The sequence below is a fragment of the Ursus maritimus genome, unplaced genomic scaffold (genome assembly GCF_017311325.1).
Source record: "Ursus maritimus isolate PB19 unplaced genomic scaffold, ASM1731132v1 scaffold_23, whole genome shotgun sequence".
NCBI lineage: Eukaryota > Metazoa > Chordata > Mammalia > Carnivora > Ursidae > Ursus > Ursus maritimus.
This window is the reverse complement of record NW_024424786.1, coordinates 47,094,687-47,115,829: the sequence shown is the minus strand read 5'-3', so window position 1 is coordinate 47,115,829 and position 21,143 is coordinate 47,094,687. Positions and strand designations below refer to the sequence as shown.

Sequence of the window (21,143 nt, the reverse complement as noted above, 5' to 3'; positions counted from 1 at the left end):
TCCTCCAGTGACTTCCCTGCATCCCACGTGGGTAGGGGCTGGAGCCCAGCAGGTGCCACAACCCCAGCACAGACCCTGCTGAACCCTNNNNCCATCATCATGGTCATCTCATTTCTTCCTTCCAAACCATTGCCTGAGTGGCTAAGTGTTGAGGCTCCAGGGAGCCGTCTGCCTTGCCTGGGACATCGGGAGCCCGAAGCCTGGGGATAGAAAATAAAGGCAGGATGTTGTGGGTGTAGCCACCTATGGGTGGGGAGAGAGCACAGAGGAGCAAGGAGCTGGCTCAGTTCTGCTGGCGGTCAGAAGTAGAGGGGTCAGCAAAGCCTGGATAATGTGGTCTGGAAGGAACCCCTAGAAATCTGCAGGATCCCTGAGGACGTCCACACCTGCAGGACAGGGTAGAGGTTTGGAGGAAAGAAGTCTGGGGTTTGGGGACAGAGAGAAGTCAGAAGTCAGGGTGACTTTGAGTTCCTGTCTTGCCAGTACTGGCACAACCTCCAGATGTGCCCCCCAGTCCTGCACCCCTTATCTATTACCTTCTGTAGTGGGTCGAATAGTGTCCCCTCAAAAAGATGCCTGTATCCTAATGCCTAGACCCTGTGAATGTTACCTTACTTGGAAAAAGGGTCTCTGCAGCTATAATTAAGGGTCTTGAGATAAAATCATCCTGGTTTACCTGGGTGGGCCCTAAATCCAATGACAAGTATACTTATAAGAGACAGATGAGAGATACAGACACACAGGAAGGCCACGTAAAAACAGAGGCAAAGTTTGGGGTGATGTGGCCACAAGCCAAGGAAGCCTGGAGCACCAAAAACCGGAAGAGGCCAGAAAGGAGTTCCTACAGATTTCCCAGGGAGCACAGCTGCCTTGGATTTCAGTTTCGTAACTTCTGGGACTGTGAGGGAATCATCTGTTGTTTTAAGCTACTCAGTCTGTGGTCATTGGTTAAGGCAGGCCCAGGACACTAACAGGCCTGCCTTCCTAAGTCAGGGAACACAGCCGTACCTGTCTCCTGCCCCTGCTCTGGCCCTGTGTTTGTGTGCAGGCCTGATGGCTGGGGAAAGGGCTGGCCTGGGCTGGACAGAACCACGGTAGCTCCCAGTCATGCTCCACTCTCCTGTACAGGAGAGAAGTGTGCACTTCATGTATGTCCTGCCTGGGCTGGGGTGGGAAGTGTGCAGAACAGGGTGCCCTAGCACACCCCCCAAACGCAGCAAGGGATACAGAGTGCAGGTCTATGAGGGGCATGGGGCAGGGACACATGTTGTGTCCTTGCCTGGAACTAGCAAGTGAGAGGTGGCAGGTGGGTGGCTAGTGGGTGTGCACTGGAGGTGACAATACTGATGGGGGGTATGTACAGGTGTCCACATGCATGTGGGAGGGTGAGTTATGTCAGCATGTGGGGGGCACATGTGGTAGGTGTCTATGCTCTCAAGAGGTACCACCTGTATTCATTTTGGGCCCAGACCAACAGCTCTGGGCGGTTCCCTGGGGGCACAGCTCACATCTGAGCACTGGTTGACGTGGTTGTGCACTGCCCAAGGATGCCTGCTGAGTAAGTGTTTTTCTACATCTCATCTTGGGTGCATGTGTTTATTATGACAATTTTCCAGGAACCCCCAGGAACAGCAGTAGATGAGGGTAGGAAGGGCTGCCCCCTCTCCAAGGGGACTCCAAGTTGGCTATAAGCTGATTGTGCAATCCATAGAAGCATCAGCAGGGTGCCCCTCTACCCCACGTGGGAACCTCTGCTGGGTAGTATCCTTCTGTCTAACGGTCTTCAGCAGGTAGGCATGTGTGTACAGAAGGGCCAGCACATGCCGAGCTCCAAGCTGAGAGGGAGAGGGAGGGGAAGGTGCCTGGTGCAGGATAGTTACCATGCTGGACCCCACCCGAAGTGCCATCCAATACTCACACATCCAGCCCTCAATCTCCATTTTACAGCCACGGACACTGAGGCACAGACAGGTCGAGAAGCTCTCCATGGTTACATGACTGATACACTGGGAGCCCAAGTGCCCAGGTTCAAGTACTTGGCCTGGAGGACACCCAAGAGGCACCGTGCTGCACCAGCCACCCCCCTCCAGACCTCACCCCTGTGGCCCACAGAGAGGAATTGCTTCAGAGTCTTTCATATCTCTGGCGCCATCCTTTCTCCGTTTCTGCAAAGCCCGTTTCAGCGTGTGTAAACTAGCTGTTCTTTCTCCCGTTTAGGTAAGCAGAAACAACAACCCTCCCTTGGCTGGCTGCACTCCTTCCTTTTGCAGCAGAACCACTTGCAAGAGATGTTGGTGCGCCCGGTTCCTCTCCCACCCTCTTTAAACTCCCTGCGGCCCTCCCACCCCCAACGCTGCTATCCTCAGGGTCACAGTGACCCCCACCTCACTTGACCCAGGGCCCTGCTTGATGGTCCTTCCTTCCCTGGCTTCCAGAAGCCCCTCTCCTGGGTTCCCTTCCTGTTTGCTTCGCACATCCCTCAGCAAATCCCCTCTCTTCAGAATCTACCAGGCGTTTCTTGCTTCCCAAACCTGAGCTGCGCCCATGCGACCCAAGCCACGGTGGCTCCTGCACGGGGGTCGCCCCGTGTCTGCTCTTGCTACTTTAGTCTTTTCCCACCTTGCCGCCCCATGAGGAGCCTGCATGCCAGCACGTGTCACCCGGCTCCAGATCCCCCAGTGGCCCTAGCTCCTCTGGCCACTTCCCGCACTGGGCCCAGCCACCTCGGCTTGGCCTCCTTTCCGAGGTCCGGCGGCGGCTTCTCGGTGCGCTCCGGGGGCCCCCACGTCATTGCCAGTCCTCCTAGGCTCCTGAGCCCCGGACCCTACCCTGCTTTATCTTTCAGCACGAGTCAGCTTTTCACACACCACGCGGTGTGGTGACCCACAGCGCTGGAGGTTTCCGGGGTCCGAACCAGACGGGACGCGGGGCTGGGGTCTCCTCCCGCTGTGCCCAGCACCTGGAGGAGCCCGCCCACATAGCACTCCATCAGTGTTTGGTCCAGGAGCGACTGTGGGGCGCGGAGCTGCTCGGGCCCAGAGCGCCACGAGGCTGCGGTGGCCCGAGCTGCAAGCGCCCGGGGGGCTGGGGGCGTGCCCCACACCGGGGAGGGCCGGGCCACCGCGTGGGGGCGGGGCAGAAGGGTAGGGGCGTGTCTACGGGCGTGGGGTGGGGCCAGATCTGAGGGCGGGGTCTCAGGTGTGCGGGAGGGCCGCTTCCATTCGCCCTGGGCAGAGGGCGGGGGCTCGGACTGTACCAACTCCCTGCGGGGGAGGGCTGACCCAGAACAGCCCACTGGCGGGCGCCTAGACACCACAAGTTCTTCCAGACACTGGTCTTCCTGGGCGGTGGGCCAGCATGAAGCAGGGTTTGCGAAGCCTCAAGGCCCCCGGCTACGGCGAGCGGCGCCTTCCGCCACCTCAGGCCCTTCTTCCCCGCCCTGGTCCCAGTGGTTCCAGCCAACGGGCGGGGCGAGGCGAGAGGGCCCCGGAAGCCGGCTCCGTGCACTTCCGGGTCGGGGAGCGCGGCAGCTGGCAGCGCGGCGGCGGCGGCGGCGGCGGCGGCGGCCTAGTCGAGGCTGGCGCTCGGGCGGCGGCGGCGAGCGCCCGGGAGCGGCGGGAGGGACGCAAGGTTCTCGGGTACGTGCGGGGCCCGCGGCGGCCTCGGAGTCCCGGCCGCGCCCTGGCGCGAGGGCCGTCCCCGAGCGCCGCGCGCTTTGTCTGCGGCCTGCCCCGCGGGGCGAGGCCTGCGCCGCGCTGGCTCCGGGCGGGCGGTGGGGAGCGCGGGCGGGCGGACGGGCGGCGGGGAGGGCCCGCGCCCAGGCCGGGAGCCCCTTCGGGCCACAGGCGGGTTTCCGGGGTGGCCGCTGCCTGTCCCCAGCCGCGGGGGCCCCGCCTATGTCTCCTGGGGACTCCAGCCCACGCTGTTGCCCTCCTCGGTGTGAGCGAGGTGTGACCCTGTGCCAACTCGTTTCTAGCTCCTGGTCGTCACTGCAGCCAGCGGCTTCGTCTACGTTTCGGCAGCCCGAGCGGTTCACGGGATGGTTTCCTATTAGCTCACGTAGTCTTCACAACAAGCCCCCGGAGTAGGTATTGTCCTTCCTGTTCTGCACGTGAATGCATCGGAGCCGGGAAAGGCTGCGCGACTTGCCAGGGGCGCACAGCTGCTGAGCGCAGAGCCCCAGACTCTTGCTCCACGCTCTTTTTAGCCGTGCTCGTGTTACACCTTGTCAATTTAGAAGACTATCTACGGCTGTTGTTTCTGTGGGGAGCATGTGGTAATCTGCTTGGGAGCCTCATTCTAGCTAGGGGTCGTGTGGTTAGAACCTGAGGCTGAGGTGAGGTCTCCCAGGACCTCGGCGAGGGTTTGTTCTTAGGACAATGTTGAGTCAGAATAACCGTGGCTGGCGCCTTCCAGTGCATTCTCTGCACCAGGCCAGTGGCAAGGCTCTGATGGGGTGAGCTTGGCTTTGGGCCTCTCTGCAGCCCCCCAGTATGGACTCTTGGTGTCCATATCAGCCTTGCAGAGACCTTGTTGGCCCTACTTTTTCACTTCCATTGCAGTTTACAGTTTTCAGGTCTCCTGTGCTTCGTGGCAAACGTGGAGTAAAGAATGACAGTTCTGGCCGGGTGTGAAATGTTGGACCTGGCATGTTTGCTCAGGGCCTGTGCCAGTTACCACCAGCAGTTCTTTGGCTTCCTTAGTAACGGCTGGAATCGTAGGTGCTTTGGGTCCTTGTATTTGAAAAGAAAGGAATTATTTTCTCTCAGCTCCCTAAATCTAGAGGTAGGGCAGGCGAGTCACAGAGCACCACCAGCGTTGCCTGTGGTCTGGAACATTCTGGCAGAAGTAGGGATGGTGAGTGTGGGCAGGCATGTCTGAGCTGGGGCTACTGGTGGGGCCCCTGTTAACGCAGAGTTCTGACTGCAGTGTTCCTTGCAGGGAAAGGGCTGCCAGGGGTCTCTGGTTGTGCCTCTTCCTTGGTATTTGCCCACGTGTTTGCTCTGGGAAGTACTTTCAGAGGCTACCTGGGTTCTTTGCCAGCAGTTAACTGTCGTGTGATGATGTCGGAACGGACGATGTTCAGCCTCGTAGTTGACACTCTTCTGCTGTCCTCACCAGCTGTGGTGGAGGAGCACAGGACCCACGGGGCTTAACTCCATGGTCACCGGGACTCGTGAGTTCAGCCCCATTCCTGGGCAGGTATTTCTGGCAAGCCCCTGTGTGCCAAAAGTTGTGGCCTTGTTGACCTTCTGACAGCCCTCGGAGGTAGGCCCTGCCACTGCCCGTTACAGGTGGGCCTGGGTCTTAGTGCACCAGGGAGAAGCCAGGGGCTGTTTGTGCAGACTTTGGACCTTGTGCTTGTGTAACACATCATCAAGGTAAGAATTTGCACCCCAGAAACTGCCCTCAGCTGTGCTCTGTCATCTCTTAGGTGGCCTCCGGGGGTTACGTTTTCTGGTGTCTGAAGTGTTCCCTGGTAGGTTTATGTGTGTTAGTACAGTCAACCCTTGAACAACGCGGGGATTAGGGGCACCGATCCCCATGCAGTGGAAAATCCATGTATAACTTTTGACTCTGCAAAGACTTTATTGCTGAGAGTGTATTGTTGAATGGAAGCTTTACCAATAATGTAAACAGTTGATGAACGCGTGTTTCTTCTACTAAAGTAAGCTGAAGGGGAAAATACTGTTAAGAAAATCGTTAAGGAAGGAAAACACATTTATAGTACTGTATTTGTCCGAAAATTTGCAGGTGCAAGTGGACTTGTGCTGTTCAAACCCATGTTTTTCAGGGGCCAACCTGAAAAGGTATTTACCTCCCTATAGGGCAGGAAATGTGCTGAACACTTTGGGGCCAGAGTAGGTATTAGACCAGGTGTCCCAGGATGACTTTGTGGAGTCCAGTTGTGGGAATGGTGATGACAATGGCCAGAGAGTTCTAGGTCCTCTTCCCTGACCCCACAGGAGAGGTGTCATCCTCCTGGAAGTGCCGTGGCCCTGTCACTTCCTGTGGTCTGTATGCCTCCAGCAGGAGTCATGGCCAGGAGCTGGGTCCCTGCTGTGTTGCTGAGTCACCAAGCAGTGAGGGTGCAGACCCTTAGTTGAGTGGGACCATGGCTCATTTTCTTAACCATAGAACACTAAGTAGAAGGAAGGTGGTGGCCTAGGGGGTGAATAATTCTACAAAAGCACCTCTTAGTGTACTGTTTCTAGGTAGAAGCAATATGAGCCAGTTGATAGTTTCATCAAATTAACATGCCCTCACTATTTTAGGAAACCTCATCCTAGAATCTGGGGCTTTGTAAGGGCAGTTAGGCGCTCCAGAATCTGAATCTGGCCTTAGCCCCACCAGGAGACTGTTTTCTGGGAGCATCCGTACAGAGGTGGTGGTGATAGCCCTCCTCTGGTTGCCAGGTGAGGCTCTTGGTAGTGGCACACGGCCCATGGGGGAGACGCCTGCCTGTGGGATCCCCAAAGACAGCCTCACCTGGCCAAGCCCTCCTTACCCGGTTCTTGCCTTGCCCCTCTGCCTTCTTGTCTTTTGTGTGATCCCTTTCCTCTGACCATGGAAAGTGGACTTGGCCCAAAGCACACTGTACCCCAGGGAGGGTTTTCTTCATCCTGTCTTGGTGAGTTACTGAAGGGCTCTCTCTAAGAAGTGTTTTCTCTGACAGTCACCTGGGAAATGAGGTCGCATTGTTGAGAAAGGACCTCTTATTTGGGGTCCAAAGTTGGAGGTCTGGCAAAGGAGGTAGATTGTTTTGCTACATTTGTGAGGTCATCTGTCTAGGTCTTCTGTGTTGTCCTTGTAGTGGCAGGACAGAGTAGGTAGGATAGGTGTCCCCACTTGGAAATCAGGGTGGACGCGGTGGCTGAGAGGTGAGCCCGACCTCTGCGCCCTGTGGGTGCACTTAGGGTGAGGTCGGAGCAGCCTCAGCTAACACGTGGCCTCCCAGTGGTGACCTGCTGAGCAGAGGTGGCTGAGAGTGACATGGCAGGAGAGTGCAGGGAGAGGGTCCTGTTAGCCATCTGGGCCCTTCTGACACCTCCCACCCAGCTATGTTGAAATCTCTGCTTTCCTCAGCTTGTGATAAGCCAGTTCACCCGTGCCTGGTGTCAGGGTTCCTCAGGAGTGTTAAGGTATTACAGGTGTCTGATGTAACAAAACGTTGCCAGACTGAAGCTAAGTTAGGTTCATTATAAATTGAGATTTGACTTTGAACGTTGCTCTGTGGATGGGAACCAGTGTCTTTTTTCCTACGTATGCACAGCTTTGTGGTTTGAGTTGCTTTGTTTGTATTCTGTCTCATGGCTTGGCTTCCCTGTCTTACGGATGAACACGTCACTAGGTCGTGCTGTATAGCGAGTGACTGTTGGGCTTTCAGGAGGGGAGTGTTGCATCCCAGGACGGTTGGGAACTTTTTGACTCTGGTTTATTGCAGAGCTGAACGCCAATGTCCAGTGATGGATGACGACAGCCTGGACGAGCTTGTGGACCGAAGCCCAGGGCCAGATGGACACCCGAGACTCAGCCCCGCTGCCCTGGCCAGCAATGCTGGTGAGCCAGCCTCCCACCCCTTCCACCCAGAAGTGAAGGAACAAGTGTTTGCGGCTTGCACCTCTCAGAAGCAGCAAGGCCACCTCATGTGCGGAGTCCGCTTTCCCTACTTCTGTCCCCACCCAGCCCAACTTCCGTCCCCATCTGGGCAGCCACTCGTAGTCCGTTTGGCAGGCGCTTCTGAGCACCTCTGTGCATCAGTGAAACAGCCCTCACTCTTTGCTGCCTTGGTTGTGACTTTCTCGGGGCCTGTGTTTCCACCTCTTTTGCTTTAGAAGAAAGCAGTGATGGCACCAGTGGCGGCTCTGAGGACGACACGGGCAGTGAGCGCAGCTACAGCACCGACGGAGAGGACGCGGACGGGGGCCCGGAGGACCAATCCGGTGAGAATCCTGCCATTTGAGCGGCCACCTGTGTTTCCTTTCGTCATGGCGGGGACCGCTGTTTATAAAACACTGTGGGTGGAGTTGATGCCTTGACCCCACTGGCCAGCCGAGGGCTGTGAGGAGCTGGGGAGAGGCTCCCCTGCCGGCAGACCTCACCTTCCGCTGGGGCAGTGGCTCGCTTCTGTTGTAATCCTTTGTTTCACAGTTCAGTTTGACAACACAACTTCATTAAAGGTTAAAATGACTGAGCGTGTGGAGCAGCATGAACTGGGGTCTTTCCAGGGTGAGCGTGGCAGAGTGGATTTCCTGGCACAGTGAGCAGAGGGCTCTTGGTGACTCGTGCTCCCTGCGTGTGCACGCACGCTCGCACGCACACACCGGGTACAGGGCAGGTGTAGCATGAGCTGAGGTTTGCTGGGGCCTGAGGCCAGGACTCAACAGGCCAGGTCGGTGGAGCCATTCATGGCTTCCTCTCATTCTTCTGACCAGAGCCCCTGAGAGAATTGGCAAGTGCAGGAAGTGACTTTATTAAGGAATTCCCAGCACGTTTACGCTGGTTGACATCTGTGCCCTTGAACTTCTGTACAGAGAATGTTGCCGTAAGGGGCTCTGGTTGGGCTCACAGCACCTCCTTCCCTGTCCCTTCTAGCCTCCCTGTCTGCTGCATGGCCTCCAAGGTCCCCAGGTGGGGTCACCCTGTCCGAGATCAGCTGTGGTCACCTTCCACAGAGGGAGGGCACTCTTGGCCCTTTGCTGATAGGGTGCTGGACTTTGGAAGTTTGGCTCACAGCTGCTTTCCTTCTGGCACAGTCATCAGGTAGGGAGAGGCATGGTCCTAAAGGAAATAACATGATCTTTGTATCACAGTCTCTCAGGCTGTTGTGGTTACCAGTGTTAGAATGTGAGCAGGACTGCAGTGGCCTGAGCAGATGTGAGTTGCAACTTCGTGTGTATTGGTGACATACTTGTCCACAGCTAGATTTTGAATCCTGTACACAGGGACATGAAATTCTGTCCTGAGTTTGCAGGTCACGAATATAGTTCTGCTTGTCCCCCCCTTGAGGTGGGGCGTTGGGCTTACCCGAAGCAGGTCTCAGGCACAGACACTTGACATTGGCAGGGCTGAAGGAAGAAGACATTGGTTCGTCCCATAAGCAAAGGTTTGAGGGCCTGCTGGATGCCAAAGAATCGGGGTGGGGCCTGGAGGAGTACAGAAGCCAGCTCAGCTGGGGTTCCTGCTGTTCCTGAGCTCACCACTTAGCTGCAAAGACAGTGGCATAAAGAAGCAGTTATGACAAGGGTGATACATGGCCAGGGTGGGTGTGTAGGGGCATTGCCAGAAGAGTGGTTCTGTGGACATGGCGTGGTGAGGAGAAGCTTCCAGAGAGCCTTGTCTAAGCTGTGATGTGAAGGACAGGAGGAGGTGGCCTGGAATTAGCAGACAGAGTGCTGCTGTAAAGAGATGTCGCACAGAGCTGAGTGCCCAGGAGGGAAGGAAATGCAGGTGCAGGGCCTGCAGGTGGGGAGGTGCTGCAGGAAGGGAGGGCCTGTTAGCCTAGCCTGTCAGCTTAATCGAATGCCCTTTGTTCCTTCCACACCAGCCTTTGAAAGGTGGCTGACTCTTCTTAGCAGGTGGGAAGTGTAGTCAGACCTTGAGAAGGGAGTCCTTCTGAAAGTGCATTTCCTGTATCCCTACAGGCCTGGCCCTTCCCAGAACAGCTCTTTCTACTTGTTGCCTTTCTTGCCCTAGTATTTATCCTTGAAAATTGCTTGCTTGATTACAGTTTACTGAATTTCCAACTTTAAGTATTATCTACTTAAGGGGCACCTGGGTGGCTCAGTCAGTTGACTGTCCAACCTTGATTTCAGCTCAGGTCATGAACTCAGGGTCCTGAGATTGAGCCCCATGTCAGGCTTCACACTTAGCGAGGAGTCCGCTTGAGATTCTCTCTCTTTCCTCCTCTCCCCTCTCTGTCTCCCTCTGCCCCTCCCCCTGCTTGCACAAACATGTACGCATGCACGCTCTCTCTCCCTATCAAATAAATCTTTTTTCTTTTTTTAAGATTTTATTTATTCATTTGAGAGAGAGAGAGAGAGAGAGCATGAGCAGGGGAGAGAGGCAGAGAGAGAAGCAGCCTCCCTGCTGAGCTGGGAGCCTGACGTGAGGCTCGATCCCAGAACCCTGGGATCACGACCTGAGCTGAAGGCAGACACTTAACCATCTGAGCCATCCAGGCGCCCCTCATATAAATAAATCTTTAAAAATACATATTATTGGGACACCTGAGTAGCTCATTCGGTTGAGCCTCTGCCTTTGGCTCAGGTCACGATCTCAGGGTCCTGGGATCAAGTCCCAAATCGGGCTCCTTGCTCAGCGGGGAGTCTGCTTCTCCCTCTGCCTCCTGCACTCCTGCTGCTCCTGCTGCTTGTGCTTTCTCTTTTTCTGACAAATAAATAAGATCTTTTTTAAAAAATCTTTAAGAAAATATATTATCTGTTTAAGTCTTACCACAAAAACTGAGAACTTAGGGCTCTGATCTGTGGTTTTAGCCCAGCTCTCCAGGCCAAGCATGTACTGCTCCACAGGGAGCTGTGATGGACGTGGAACCGTGAGTCACAGTGGCCTGTGCAGGGTGCAGCCCCAAGGCACCCCCATCTCTGGCTCGAGCATAGGCCGTGCTCTTCTTGGGGACCCTGCACTCATCTGTACTGGGGATTTCAGGCCTGCGGCCAAGCCAGGCCAGTGCACTTGTCTGCACATTCCTCACTGTGATCCCTTGTTGAGTCGGGACCATCGCCAGCAGCCCCTGAGGGGTAGATGGAGGTAGATGGCTCAGGGCCTCTGCACCTGCACAGGTCTTCACCACTCCCGTCACTGCTGGTCACTGTCCCTCAGAGACTTCAGGGCCATTGCTTGGTGTGCCCAGGTGCTGCACAAGGGTCTCGTGGCTCTCAGATGGCCAGTTCTTTGCCTTTCAGAGTTCCACAGGGAGAATCTGATCACCTGGTTTCAGCCTATTCCGCTCACGTGGCACATCACAAAGGAGGAAAGCTGAGAAAAGCCCTTTCTCACTTCTCATCTGCCCTTTTCCAAAATTTTTGCATACCAATTTCCTTAGTTTTTTTTCTTGCTGTGTAACGAACTGTCACAGACCCAGCAGCTCAGAGCAGTGTGCTCATAATCTCAGTGTTTCCAGGGTTAGCAGTCCAGGTGTGGGTTGCTGGCCTTTGCTCCAGTCTCACTCACTGACATCATGGGTCACGGGGCCACGGTGCCCATCTGAGGCTTGGGGTCCTCCTGTGACAGCACTGCTTGTTGGCAGAATTCAGAGCCTTGAGGGAGTAGGGCTGAAGTCTTGGCTTCTGGCTGGCTGTTGGCCGGGGACTGTCCTCAGCTACTAGAGGCTGCCCCCTTGATGGACAGTTCACACCCCCAGCTTGCTTCCACGCCTGCGGGCACACATCCCCTGACTTCATTCTCTGCAACCAGCGGGGGAAACGGCTTTTCAAGGGCACACCTGATTAGGTTAGGCCAACAGGGGGTCCTTCCCTGGGCCCTGAGGCAGCAGCAGGTTCCTAGGTGAGGCCCTGGTTCCGTCCACCCTGGGAGGGGTTCGATGGCGTGGTGTCCTGGGGCCGTGTGAGGACGCTGCCTGCCACACCTCTGGTGCAGGTGAATTTGAATCTCTGGTGGATTTTGGGAGGGAGAGAAGACGAAATGCACGCATCAGCTGCTATGTTGGACTGAAAGCGTCTCCTTTTCTGCTGGTCAGGCCCCAGCCCCAGAATCTCTCAGAAATTGAGCACAACTGTTACAGCCAAAGTGCCTAGTTAGGAATCCATAGTCCCTACATCCCCAAAGAAAGAACAATAGACCTATAAGGAAGGTCTCACTTGGCAGCAGTTGGTTTGTTAACACCTTGTTTTGAGGAGGGTTTTGCGGGGGCGGGGGGGTGTCACGATCTGGACGCTGCTGTGCTGATGAGGGGCACGTGTCAGGTGGGGACGGGCCCCGGGAGCTGGCCTGATGGCGGGGTTCGGGGCTAGTGTCAGGTGGGGACAGCCCCCGGGAGCTGGCCAGATGGCGGGTTTCGGGGCACGTGTCAGGTGGGGTCGGGCCCCAGGAGCTGGCCGGATGGCGGGGTTCGGGGCACGTGTCAGGTGGGGACGGGCCACCGGGAGCTGGCCGGATGGCAGGGTTCGGGGCACGTGTCAGGTGGGGACGGGCCCCGGGAGCTGGCCGGATGGTGGGGTTCGGGGCACATGTCAGGTGGGGACGGGCCCCCGGGAGCTGGCCTGGTGGTGGGGTTCGGGGCACGTGTCAGGTGGGGACGGGCCCCGGGAGCTCGCCGGATGGTGGGGTTCGGAGTCTGCACCAAGGTAGACGTTTGCAGAGCTGGCGTGGCCGCTCAGCCGGTGTCCTGTCCTCTTAGCTTGGGAGCCGCTTCAGGTGAGGTGCCCAGTGATGGGTGTGCTGGCAGGGCTGCGGGAAAGGTGTCTGTCTCTGCAGTGTGGGATTTGGAAACACGCCTTCCTGAGCGCGGCTGTAGCCTGCTTGCTTCCAGTGCTCCAGCTCACAAAGTTGCGTTTCTTCTTTTTCAAGGTTCTGAAGATTCTGAAGAAGAAGGAGGAAGAGGAGAAGAGGGCATGGAGGCATTAGTGGCTGTGGTAGACGCTCAGGGGAAGTTGGAAGCCAATGGCGCATTTAATTCTGATGATGATTCCGAGAGCTGCCCGATTTGTCTCAACACCTTCAGGGACCAGGCTGTGGGGACGCCGGAGAACTGTGCCCATTATTTCTGCCTGGATTGTATTGTCGAATGGTCCAAGGTGAGGGAGGCGGCTTCTCTCTCGGGTTCTTCCTTCCTTTGGGATGACCTCTCTCCGTTTATAAGTGACCCTGTCAGTTGCCAGGTGGTGCTCTCTGATCTACAGTAGAAATTGAGGCCGTAAGGTTGGGTCCTAGCCTGGTCTTTGCTTTGATTGGTGTGCTCTTGGCTCGTGGGGTTGCCAGTAAAGCTCACTGTGGGGTGATGTGCTCGTGGAGCATGGGATGAGGAGGCAGGAGAGAGGGGGTTTATTTCTGGGTCAGTATCCCTTGGGGAACCTGTCTGCAGAAACCCTAAATGACCTAGGGGCAATCTATGGCTGGCAGAGTCAGCCCGGTGTGCTGTGGCCCCACTGGATGGAATCATCTCATAGATGGGAGCACGAGATTCAACTGGGCACTGAGTCGTGACGACCAGCAGTGAAGGGAGCCAGCGTTAAAACAGATGAAGGGAATTTATCAGAAATACACGGTACATTTCCCGATGAACTTCATTTAATTTTTTTTAAAGATTTTATTTATTTATTTATTTATTTATTTATTTATTTGAGAAAGAGACAGCATAAGTGGGGAGGAGAGGGAGAAGCAAGCTTCCTGCTGAGCAGAGAGCCCGATATGGAGCTCAATCCCAGGACCCTGAGATCATGACCTGAGCCGAAGGCAGACGCTTCACCAGCTGAGCCACCCGGGCGCCCCTCATGGTGAACTTGAGAAGCAATAACCCTCTTCCTACTTTTTAAACTTCTTATTGTGAAAAATTTCAAAGACATAGAAGAGGACAGGAGGGGTGATGTGTGCCCCCACCTCCTGCCTGTCACCGTCGTCAGGCACTGTTAGTCTGCTCTCTGCCCAGCCTGGAACTTCACCAACACAGACGCTGTGTGGAGGCAGTGGACCTCCACACCACCACCTCCCCCAGCGAGGTTCACAGTAACCCCATAGGCCCTAGCCCCAGGCCTGCTCCCCTTTTTCCCAGAGAGCTTGGAAGTTTGTTTGGGCCTCAGCCGCGTTCATGCGGCCCTCGCGGCCACACGTCTGCTGCCTCGCTGTGGTGTGGTTTGAGGGCTCCCCTGCCCCTGGCACTTCCGCCGCATGGCCCTGGATTGGTGGCACAGGTTAGATTAAGGTTTAGATTTTTTTTTTTTTTTTTAGATTTTATTCATTTATTTGACAGACAGCCAGCGAGAGAGGGAACACAGCAGGGGAGTGGGAGAGGAAGAAGCAGGCTCCCAGCAGAGGAGCCTGACATGGGGCTCGATCCCGGAACGCCGGGATCACGCCCTGAGCCGAAGGCAGACGCTTAACGACTGAGCCACCCAGGCGCCCCAAGGTTTAGATTTTTTTGCCAAGCAAAGCCTTGTAAATTGAGGACTATGACAAGGTGCTCGTTGTCTTGTTGGTATCATACTGGATAGTGGAAGTGAAAATAAAGGTAGAAGCGTCATGTAGGAAAAGGTATTCTTTGCAAATAACAAGGTTGTCAACGTAGGTGTTTTACAAGTGAACTGTCAGAATATGAAGCTCGGCGAGATTGCTGGGCACAGGATTAACAAAGATGAAAAGTTATACTCAGAAGTAAGTCATAAAAAAGACATGTGAGACCTTTAAAGAGCTTTTCTAAAACAGTTGAGACTGAGTGAAGACAGAGCACTTTCTGGAAGGGACGTCCCAGCTCAGAGAGATGGCCGTGGTGCTACCAGTTCACCCGTCCTGCCTGGAGCTTCCAGAGCCCTACAGGCGTGAAATTCATGGAGGGGGAAAGCAAATACCAAGAATTGACGGTCCCTTTGAGAAAGGGAGAAGTCACCTACTGTATATTAAGATTTATAAGATGATAGCGACTACGCCGGAATTGCTCCGGGAATGGAGACCAGGCCCCGGGGGTGTGGTGGGGCTTGAAGGGCAGGCCACACGCAGCGGACAGCAGGTAGCATCTCACAGGAAAGGGAGTGGGGCTCGCCATAGATGAGTGTGAGAGATGGAGAGAGAGGGCCCAGCTCACGACACCACACAGCACCACCTGGATTCAAGATCAGAAGCCTTCGGAAGAAAATGCAGGGCATCTGTCAGGACAGGGAAGGACTCTTAACTCCATGTGGGAGCAGCCAGGAGGATTTACACGAGGGCAGCGCGAGCAGAAGTAGTTGGGAGTGTGGTTCCACCATGAGACAGCAGCACAGGTGCCGGAAGGTCAGACCAGAGACCGGGGAGGGTGGGAGCCCCTGTCCCTCTCGGATCGGAGGGAGTGTTCAGCAGAGATGCGATGACCAGCGCACAGTGGAGTTTTGACTTCCGAGGGAGTTCTTTATTCTGAGTGTGGTGTTCATGGTGAAAATGATCCTACGGGATCCTGATACAATTTTTGTTTCTTACAGAATGCCAATTCCTGTCCGGTCGATCGAACTATATTTAAATGTATTTGTATTCGAGCCCGGTTTGGTGGTAAAATTCTGAAGAAGGTAAGTGTAGATGCTTTGGTCGAGAACCCCCCCCCCCATGCCTTGTTACATTGGTCCCTGTCTAATGGGAGAATGTGCTTTCAGAGGTTGATCTGTTTTCCTGAAGTGAGTAAACATAGGTTAAGTGCTTTTTAGAAATCCACTAAAACATCTGCAGCGTGAAGCTGTGAAGCCAGTCGGTGGGGGTGCTGCCTCGTCCGAGGGCTCTGGGTGGGAAGGCAGATGGTGGCAGTTTCTCAGACTTCCTCCTCCCCGCTCCCTCGTGCCTTTTCAACATCTCACAGCTTCTCTCCTCTTCCGCCACAACGGCCATGGGGCAGACCACACACCCGATAGTGCTGGGCAGGGGTCACGCACAGGCAGGGCTAAGAAGTTCTACTTTGCTTGTAGGTGCTTGCTTTTGCTTGTCTGCTTTGTAGAGGCTCGAAGGGCCTTCATGAGTCTTCCTTCTTTTGCTGAGGAGCGTCCCAGAGACTTGGAGACACGCCTTAGACGTGTCTTAGCTTGTAGCTGTAGACCTGCTGTTTTCTTTACAAAGGTTACAAAGCCATAGATGCACGGGGACTTAGGCCCTCTGTAGGCTCGGTGTCGTGCTGGGCTCAGGTGTGTGCTGCAGGGGGCAGCTGTGGTGTCCCCTGTCCCAGACGCTCTGCTCTCCTTCCCTGGAAGCAGGGGCCTGTTCCCATGTCACGCAGGCAGCCTTCACTTCCCTGGAGTATCCGCCAGTGCAGCATGTGGACACTGAGCTCTTGCTGTGTGTGCAGAGAGGTCCAAGTGGCACATGAGCGAGCCCAGCTGGAGAAGACCCAAGGGTGACTCCAAGTCCAGCACCCACGGTGCAGGAGGCTGGAGAGGACCCTGACCACCACCCCACCACCACCCCCCGGCTCTGGAGAAAAGGCCAAGCGAGTGCTGACACAGAGGGAAGAGAGGAGCAGAGGCTGTGCCCCACAGTGTGGGGAGACGGGCGGGGGACGGAGTTGGCATCCCATTTGAAGGGAGTGCAGACCTTGCACACGTGAAGGCTTGGCTAGCGGAAGCCTAGAGGACCGTACCTCTGAGCCTGCATGTCGACGGCCTGCTCCATGCGCGGCTGTGACTGTCCCAGCGCAGCTGCATGGTTGTGGGCCGGGATTTGGCATCTGTGTCTCCATGTCTTTGCTTGGTCATACGGCGGTTCTTGAGAGGAGAAAAGCCTCCTGGTTTTATCCTGCTTCCCTCTTCACGTGTCCAGCGCCGGTGTCCTGGCTTGTCCCCCCCAGTGCACCCTGCTTTGGGACCTTCCTGTGGGGGAGAAGCTGCTCGGTCTGCTTTGGCTCTGCAGGTCGGGCTTCACCTGCCATGTGACCAGCAGGGCTTTTCTGCTTTCAGATTCCGGTGGAGAACGCCAGAGCGGGAGACGACGAGGAGGAAGACCCAACCTTCTGTGAGGTGTGCGGCAGGAGTGACCGGGAGGACCGTCTGCTCCTCTGTGACGGCTGTGACGCCGGGTGAGCATGGGGTCCCCCCTCACAGCAGCTCTGGAAGCCACTTCTGTCCCGAGTCCCTGACGAGTGGGAAGTCACTCTGAACTGCCGAGCCCAGCCTCTGAGACTGGCATTTAAATGAACCTGTTAGAGGGCAGTCCCGTGGGAATGCTGTTCTGTGCTTCAGACCCACAGCTGTTTGCTGCTGTGGTCACTGAGGCCAAGCGCCCTGTGTTTGGAACACCTGAGTCCCAGGCCGCTTCGTGGTAGCCAGCAGGCCTCCCAGGCTCTTTTATTCACCACTATGTGTACCCTCTGCCTGTTCCCCCAAATACTCTGAGGCTACTTAGAGAGATGCACGTGATGCATCAAGACAGAAGCCGGGGAAACACGAGAAGTGGGGGCTGTGGGGCCAGCCAGCAGGCCCAGAGGCCCAGGCAGAGGACGTGTGCGGGACCCTGCCTTCTGTGAGGTCGGGTGACCCCGTGTTCTGCAGGTCCTGGCTCCTGGAGCCTTTCCCCGGCCTCCTTCCGTCAAGGTTCCTCTTCTCAGGGATCCCCGCGGGGCTGTCGCTGAATGTCTGCAGAATTCTAATGCTGTAAGCTTGCGGTGAGGGGTTGTGGCAGCCTCTCGGGGTAGAGGTGGCAATGAGAGAATCCCATGAGGCTGGCAGGTCTGGAACTTCGTCTTGGGCAATAGGTAGCCCTTTTGAGGGTTGGGCTGAGAAGCAGCACAAGGCAAGAGGTCCCGAGCCCTGATGGCCCAGAGCTGGCCTTGGAGGTGCTCGAGTTTGTCCCTTTTGCACACTGGCCCTGGCTTTGACCCTGCCCAAGGCCTCCCTACCCAGTGCCTCCTGCGTGGAGCTCAGTTTGCCACATGCTCACTCCCCAGACAAATGCCACACACTGTGCGTTTACCTTTCTCAGGCAGCTCCCAGGACCCTACCTCTCCGGAGCCACCCTCTCGACTCACACACTCTATCTGGTCTCCCCTCTCACGAGTGGCTGCCTGCATGCGTGCCTTGTGAACGCTCCACTAATGGGATGCTCCAGCTGGGGGCCCTGGGAGTTGTCCTGTCTGATTGCTCGCAGCTCATTGGTTGCTATGAGTCTGGAGGACAGGAGAGGGGTGCCTTGGGTGTCCTGCAAACCCTCAAAGCCAGTCTCTGCTCTTACCATCCCTGTGCCTAGTTTACTGCCTTGACAGAGTGCAGGCAGGAAGCTGAGGAAATACAGCCTCCTGGGTCCCGGGGCCGGTGGGCAGCTCAGCACTCAGCTCGGCTCGCATGCAAAACCAGTCCTTCCCCTGTGTTTGTGGGCGCTCTGGCCTGGAACAGCTGGATGCAGCAGGAGAGGCCATTCGAGGTGGGAAGGACTGTCTGTGGTGCTTGTCACTGGCCTCACCTCTGCAGCCCAGGGCCCTCCAGCTGGATGCTAGACTTAGGTGCCTTCTGGTGGTCTCCAAGGTGGCTGGTGAGCCCGGGTGAGGCTGTTGGAACGTTCGATCACAAGGTCTTGTTGTTTTCCTGCCACTTTTGAATTGGGCCCACGGTGCTCAATTCTTTACGCCAGGGTCGTTCTTAATCCTAATAACTAGACGGTGACTTTTAGGGATTTTTTAGAACTTCGTTAATTTTTTTTTCTTACTGTTGTAAGGTACATTCATAAATTTAATGTATTGATTTTTCTTTTTTGTGTGCTTGAATTAATTAGCAGGTAACAAGCAACTGAAGTATATAAAAATCTTGATGAATCTAAAACACTAAGACTGATAAATAGAGTGATCTTGTCCATCCAGGCGCCCTTACACTGTTCGTATGTGCCCCGTGCTGAGTCTTCCTGTCATCGTCTTGTATCTTTAACAGTCAAGTCAGAAACTACTCCTTTCCTCTTGGAAGTGGAATCACAAGGCTATAGATGCATGAATGTGTATAACCGATCCTTTCACTGTTACAGGAAGTAAGGTACAGATTGTCTCTGATTTTTTTAAATTTGCAATTTAACGTATAGGTATTTGGTCACTAGGGAAACCACTGAGGACGTCCCCGCGTCCCATCGCTGCGGCTTCCTTGCAGGCAGGGGTCGGTTCTGGGGGGCTACGCCTGCCCCGCAGAGCGCTGTGCTCAGCATGGGAGCTTCGCCCCCATCCTGGTGGCCACTGATGTGGCCCTCTCTCAGTGTGAGTCCATAACCAGTCTTCCCCGTGGAGAGGCTGCACTTGATGCAGACTGGCCGGGCCGGGCTCCTGTCACACTGGCGGCCTCCACTCGAGGCCCTGGAACTTGGCCGAGGAGAACATCAAGTGAACCATGTTGGAATGCTTTGTGAGAAGCTGCAGAATTCTTGATTCTATTCCTGAGACCACGTAGGGAAGGGTCTTCTGAGGCTGGGATCTACTTGGGGTGTTGGGGTGCTCCCCAGGACTCGACGCTGTCCTGGGCTTGCTGGGCTACATTCCAGGAAGGGCCTCCCTAGCCCGCGCTTCCATCCCTGTGGTCCTCACGTGAGGTCCCAGCAAGGGGCTCACGGGCGAGGGTCTCCCCCTGTCCTGGCTCACTGGACACTCACACTCCAGCACTGTGAGCAGTACGTGGTTGTGAAGCTGCACTGAATCGGGACTCCAGTCTTCAGGGAGGTAGTGGGGTGTCCACATGGGTTTTTGTCTGGCTCAGGGCTGTGTGGGGTCTTGGCATGAGGCTTGGAGAAGGCTGGCATGGGCAGCCCATGCCAGCAGTTAAGTGACTCTTCCCAAACTGCTGTCCTTGAAGGCTGGATCGAAGCAACTGGAAGACCCTGCTTGGGCCACATTTTCGTCTACTCAGCGAACAAAACCTCCCTTTCTCCGTTAGCCCCTCAGACTGCATTGTGACGTGTGCAGTGCCAACATTTGAAATTCTTAGGGCTGCCGAGTCACGATGGGGTGGGGAAGGACAAGCTGAGGTCTCATAACCAACCAGAGATGAGCCTCCAGGTGCAGGCAGGTGCAAGACACCTGCCACGGTCAGCCACGTGTTCCCCACAGGACAGAGCTGCCCTGGGTCACTTCGCCACTTAAGTCAGTCCCTCCACGCAGGAGGCCTCCTGTGGAGGGTTCAGGGACCATTGGGCCCCCTTTGGAGGGCAGAGACGCCCAACATGCCTGGGGAAGGACTGCAGGAACATAGCAGCCTAGTGTCTCCTTGTCTGATGTACATGGACCTCTGAGCAGTGTCCCCAGGGTCAGGTCTGGTGAGATGTTCCAGGCAGCCGGGAGTACCTTCCTGCTATGTGCTTGTGGCCTTTCCTCCACTGGGGAGAGGGAGCACTGGGTCCCTCGCTCTCCTGAGGACCCTGGTACATGGGTCAGGGCCCCACCCTCAGGACCTCATTTAACCTCACAACCGCCCCGCCCTGCCCAGAGACCCCATCTCCAAATGCAGTCACTTTGGGCATTAGGGCTTCAACACACGGCCTGGGGGGGACACAACTCAGTCTGTTGCACCGGCATTACAGTCTTGGGACACGTTTGGTGGCTGTCGGTGGCTCACTCGGTTGTAACGGTGATGCTGAAACACTTGTCTGCCACCCTCTTGGTCCTGTAGGTACCACATGGAATGTTTGGACCCTCCTCTCCAGGAGGTGCCAGTAGATGAATGGTTCTGTCCAGAATGTGCCGCGCCTGGAGCTGCTCCCGCTGCTGGTAAGGCACCACCTCCCTCCCGGGCCGGGAGCGCTCAGAGGGGCTTCTCTTCTTCGGGGAGAACTTGTAGGGCTTTCTGTCAGGGCAGCTGTATGGCTGTATGTGGGGTCTGTTGATTCAGGGCAGCGCAGGCCCCGGGGAGATGCCATCGGCCACAGAAAATCGGTGCAGGATTTTCTTTCTTCCCAGATGCAGGTCCTGTGAGTGAGGAGGAGGTCTCCCTGCTCTTGGCTGATGTGGTGCCCACCACCAGCCGGCTTCGGCCCCATGCAGGGAGGACCCGTGCTATCGCCAGGACACGGCAGAGCGAGAGGGTCCGAGCAACCGTGAACCGGAACCGGATCTCCACTGCCAGGAGGATCCAGGTGGGTGTGCACGAGGCTGAGGGTGCCAGTCCTGCCCCCTGTAGCAACACCGGCCACAGGCAGCACTGGGAGGGGCAGTGACAGCTTTCTCTGAAGTCTGGCTGCTTACCCAGGGAAAGCGTCGGGCTGATGGAGAGGGGCTCGGAGGACTTTGTGGGGGCTGGTACCCCATGCCCCCATCACAGATGCCTGCAGTCCTTCCTCACTTCCTCCTGTGTGCACCCAGTGCCCCGTGTCCCATCTCTTGATTTCTTCCTTCCTGGCTCCCAGCCTGTGCCGTGCCCCCCCCTTTGCCATGTGAGCCCGCTCTGCACCAGCACGGCGAGCTGAGTCGGCCCTGGCTGTGGGGTCCTCTCCTCACCGCCTGCCTCACCCTCATCCTTCATCCTCGCCCCGCACTT

The 21,143-nt window shown here is 56.1% G+C and overlaps 1 protein-coding gene across 5 annotated transcripts in view; it reads left to right on the top strand.

Annotated features, from left to right (window-relative positions):
• Positions 1-3,522: 3,522 nt before the first annotated feature.
• PHRF1 (PHD and ring finger domains 1) overlaps positions 3,523-21,143 on the top strand; it is a 29,646-nt gene continuing 12,025 nt past the window's right edge. For 4 of the 5 annotated variants that reach the window (XM_040639741.1, XM_040639743.1, XM_040639742.1 and 1 more), the window contains exons 1-9: positions 3,523-3,638; positions 3,977-4,088; positions 7,445-7,560; positions 7,836-7,943; positions 12,550-12,776; positions 15,150-15,233; positions 16,605-16,723; positions 20,280-20,377; positions 20,567-20,742. In XM_040639741.1, coding sequence (XP_040495675.1) covers positions 7,467-7,560; positions 7,836-7,943; positions 12,550-12,776; positions 15,150-15,233; positions 16,605-16,723; positions 20,280-20,377; positions 20,567-20,742 — 906 coding nt within the window. In that variant the 5' untranslated portion in view covers positions 3,523-3,638; positions 3,977-4,088; positions 7,445-7,466. The remainder of the gene's footprint in view (positions 3,639-3,976; positions 4,089-7,444; positions 7,561-7,835; positions 7,944-12,549; positions 12,777-15,149; positions 15,234-16,604; positions 16,724-20,279; positions 20,378-20,566; positions 20,743-21,143) is intronic. The other variant, XM_040639740.1, reaches the window with a different exon arrangement.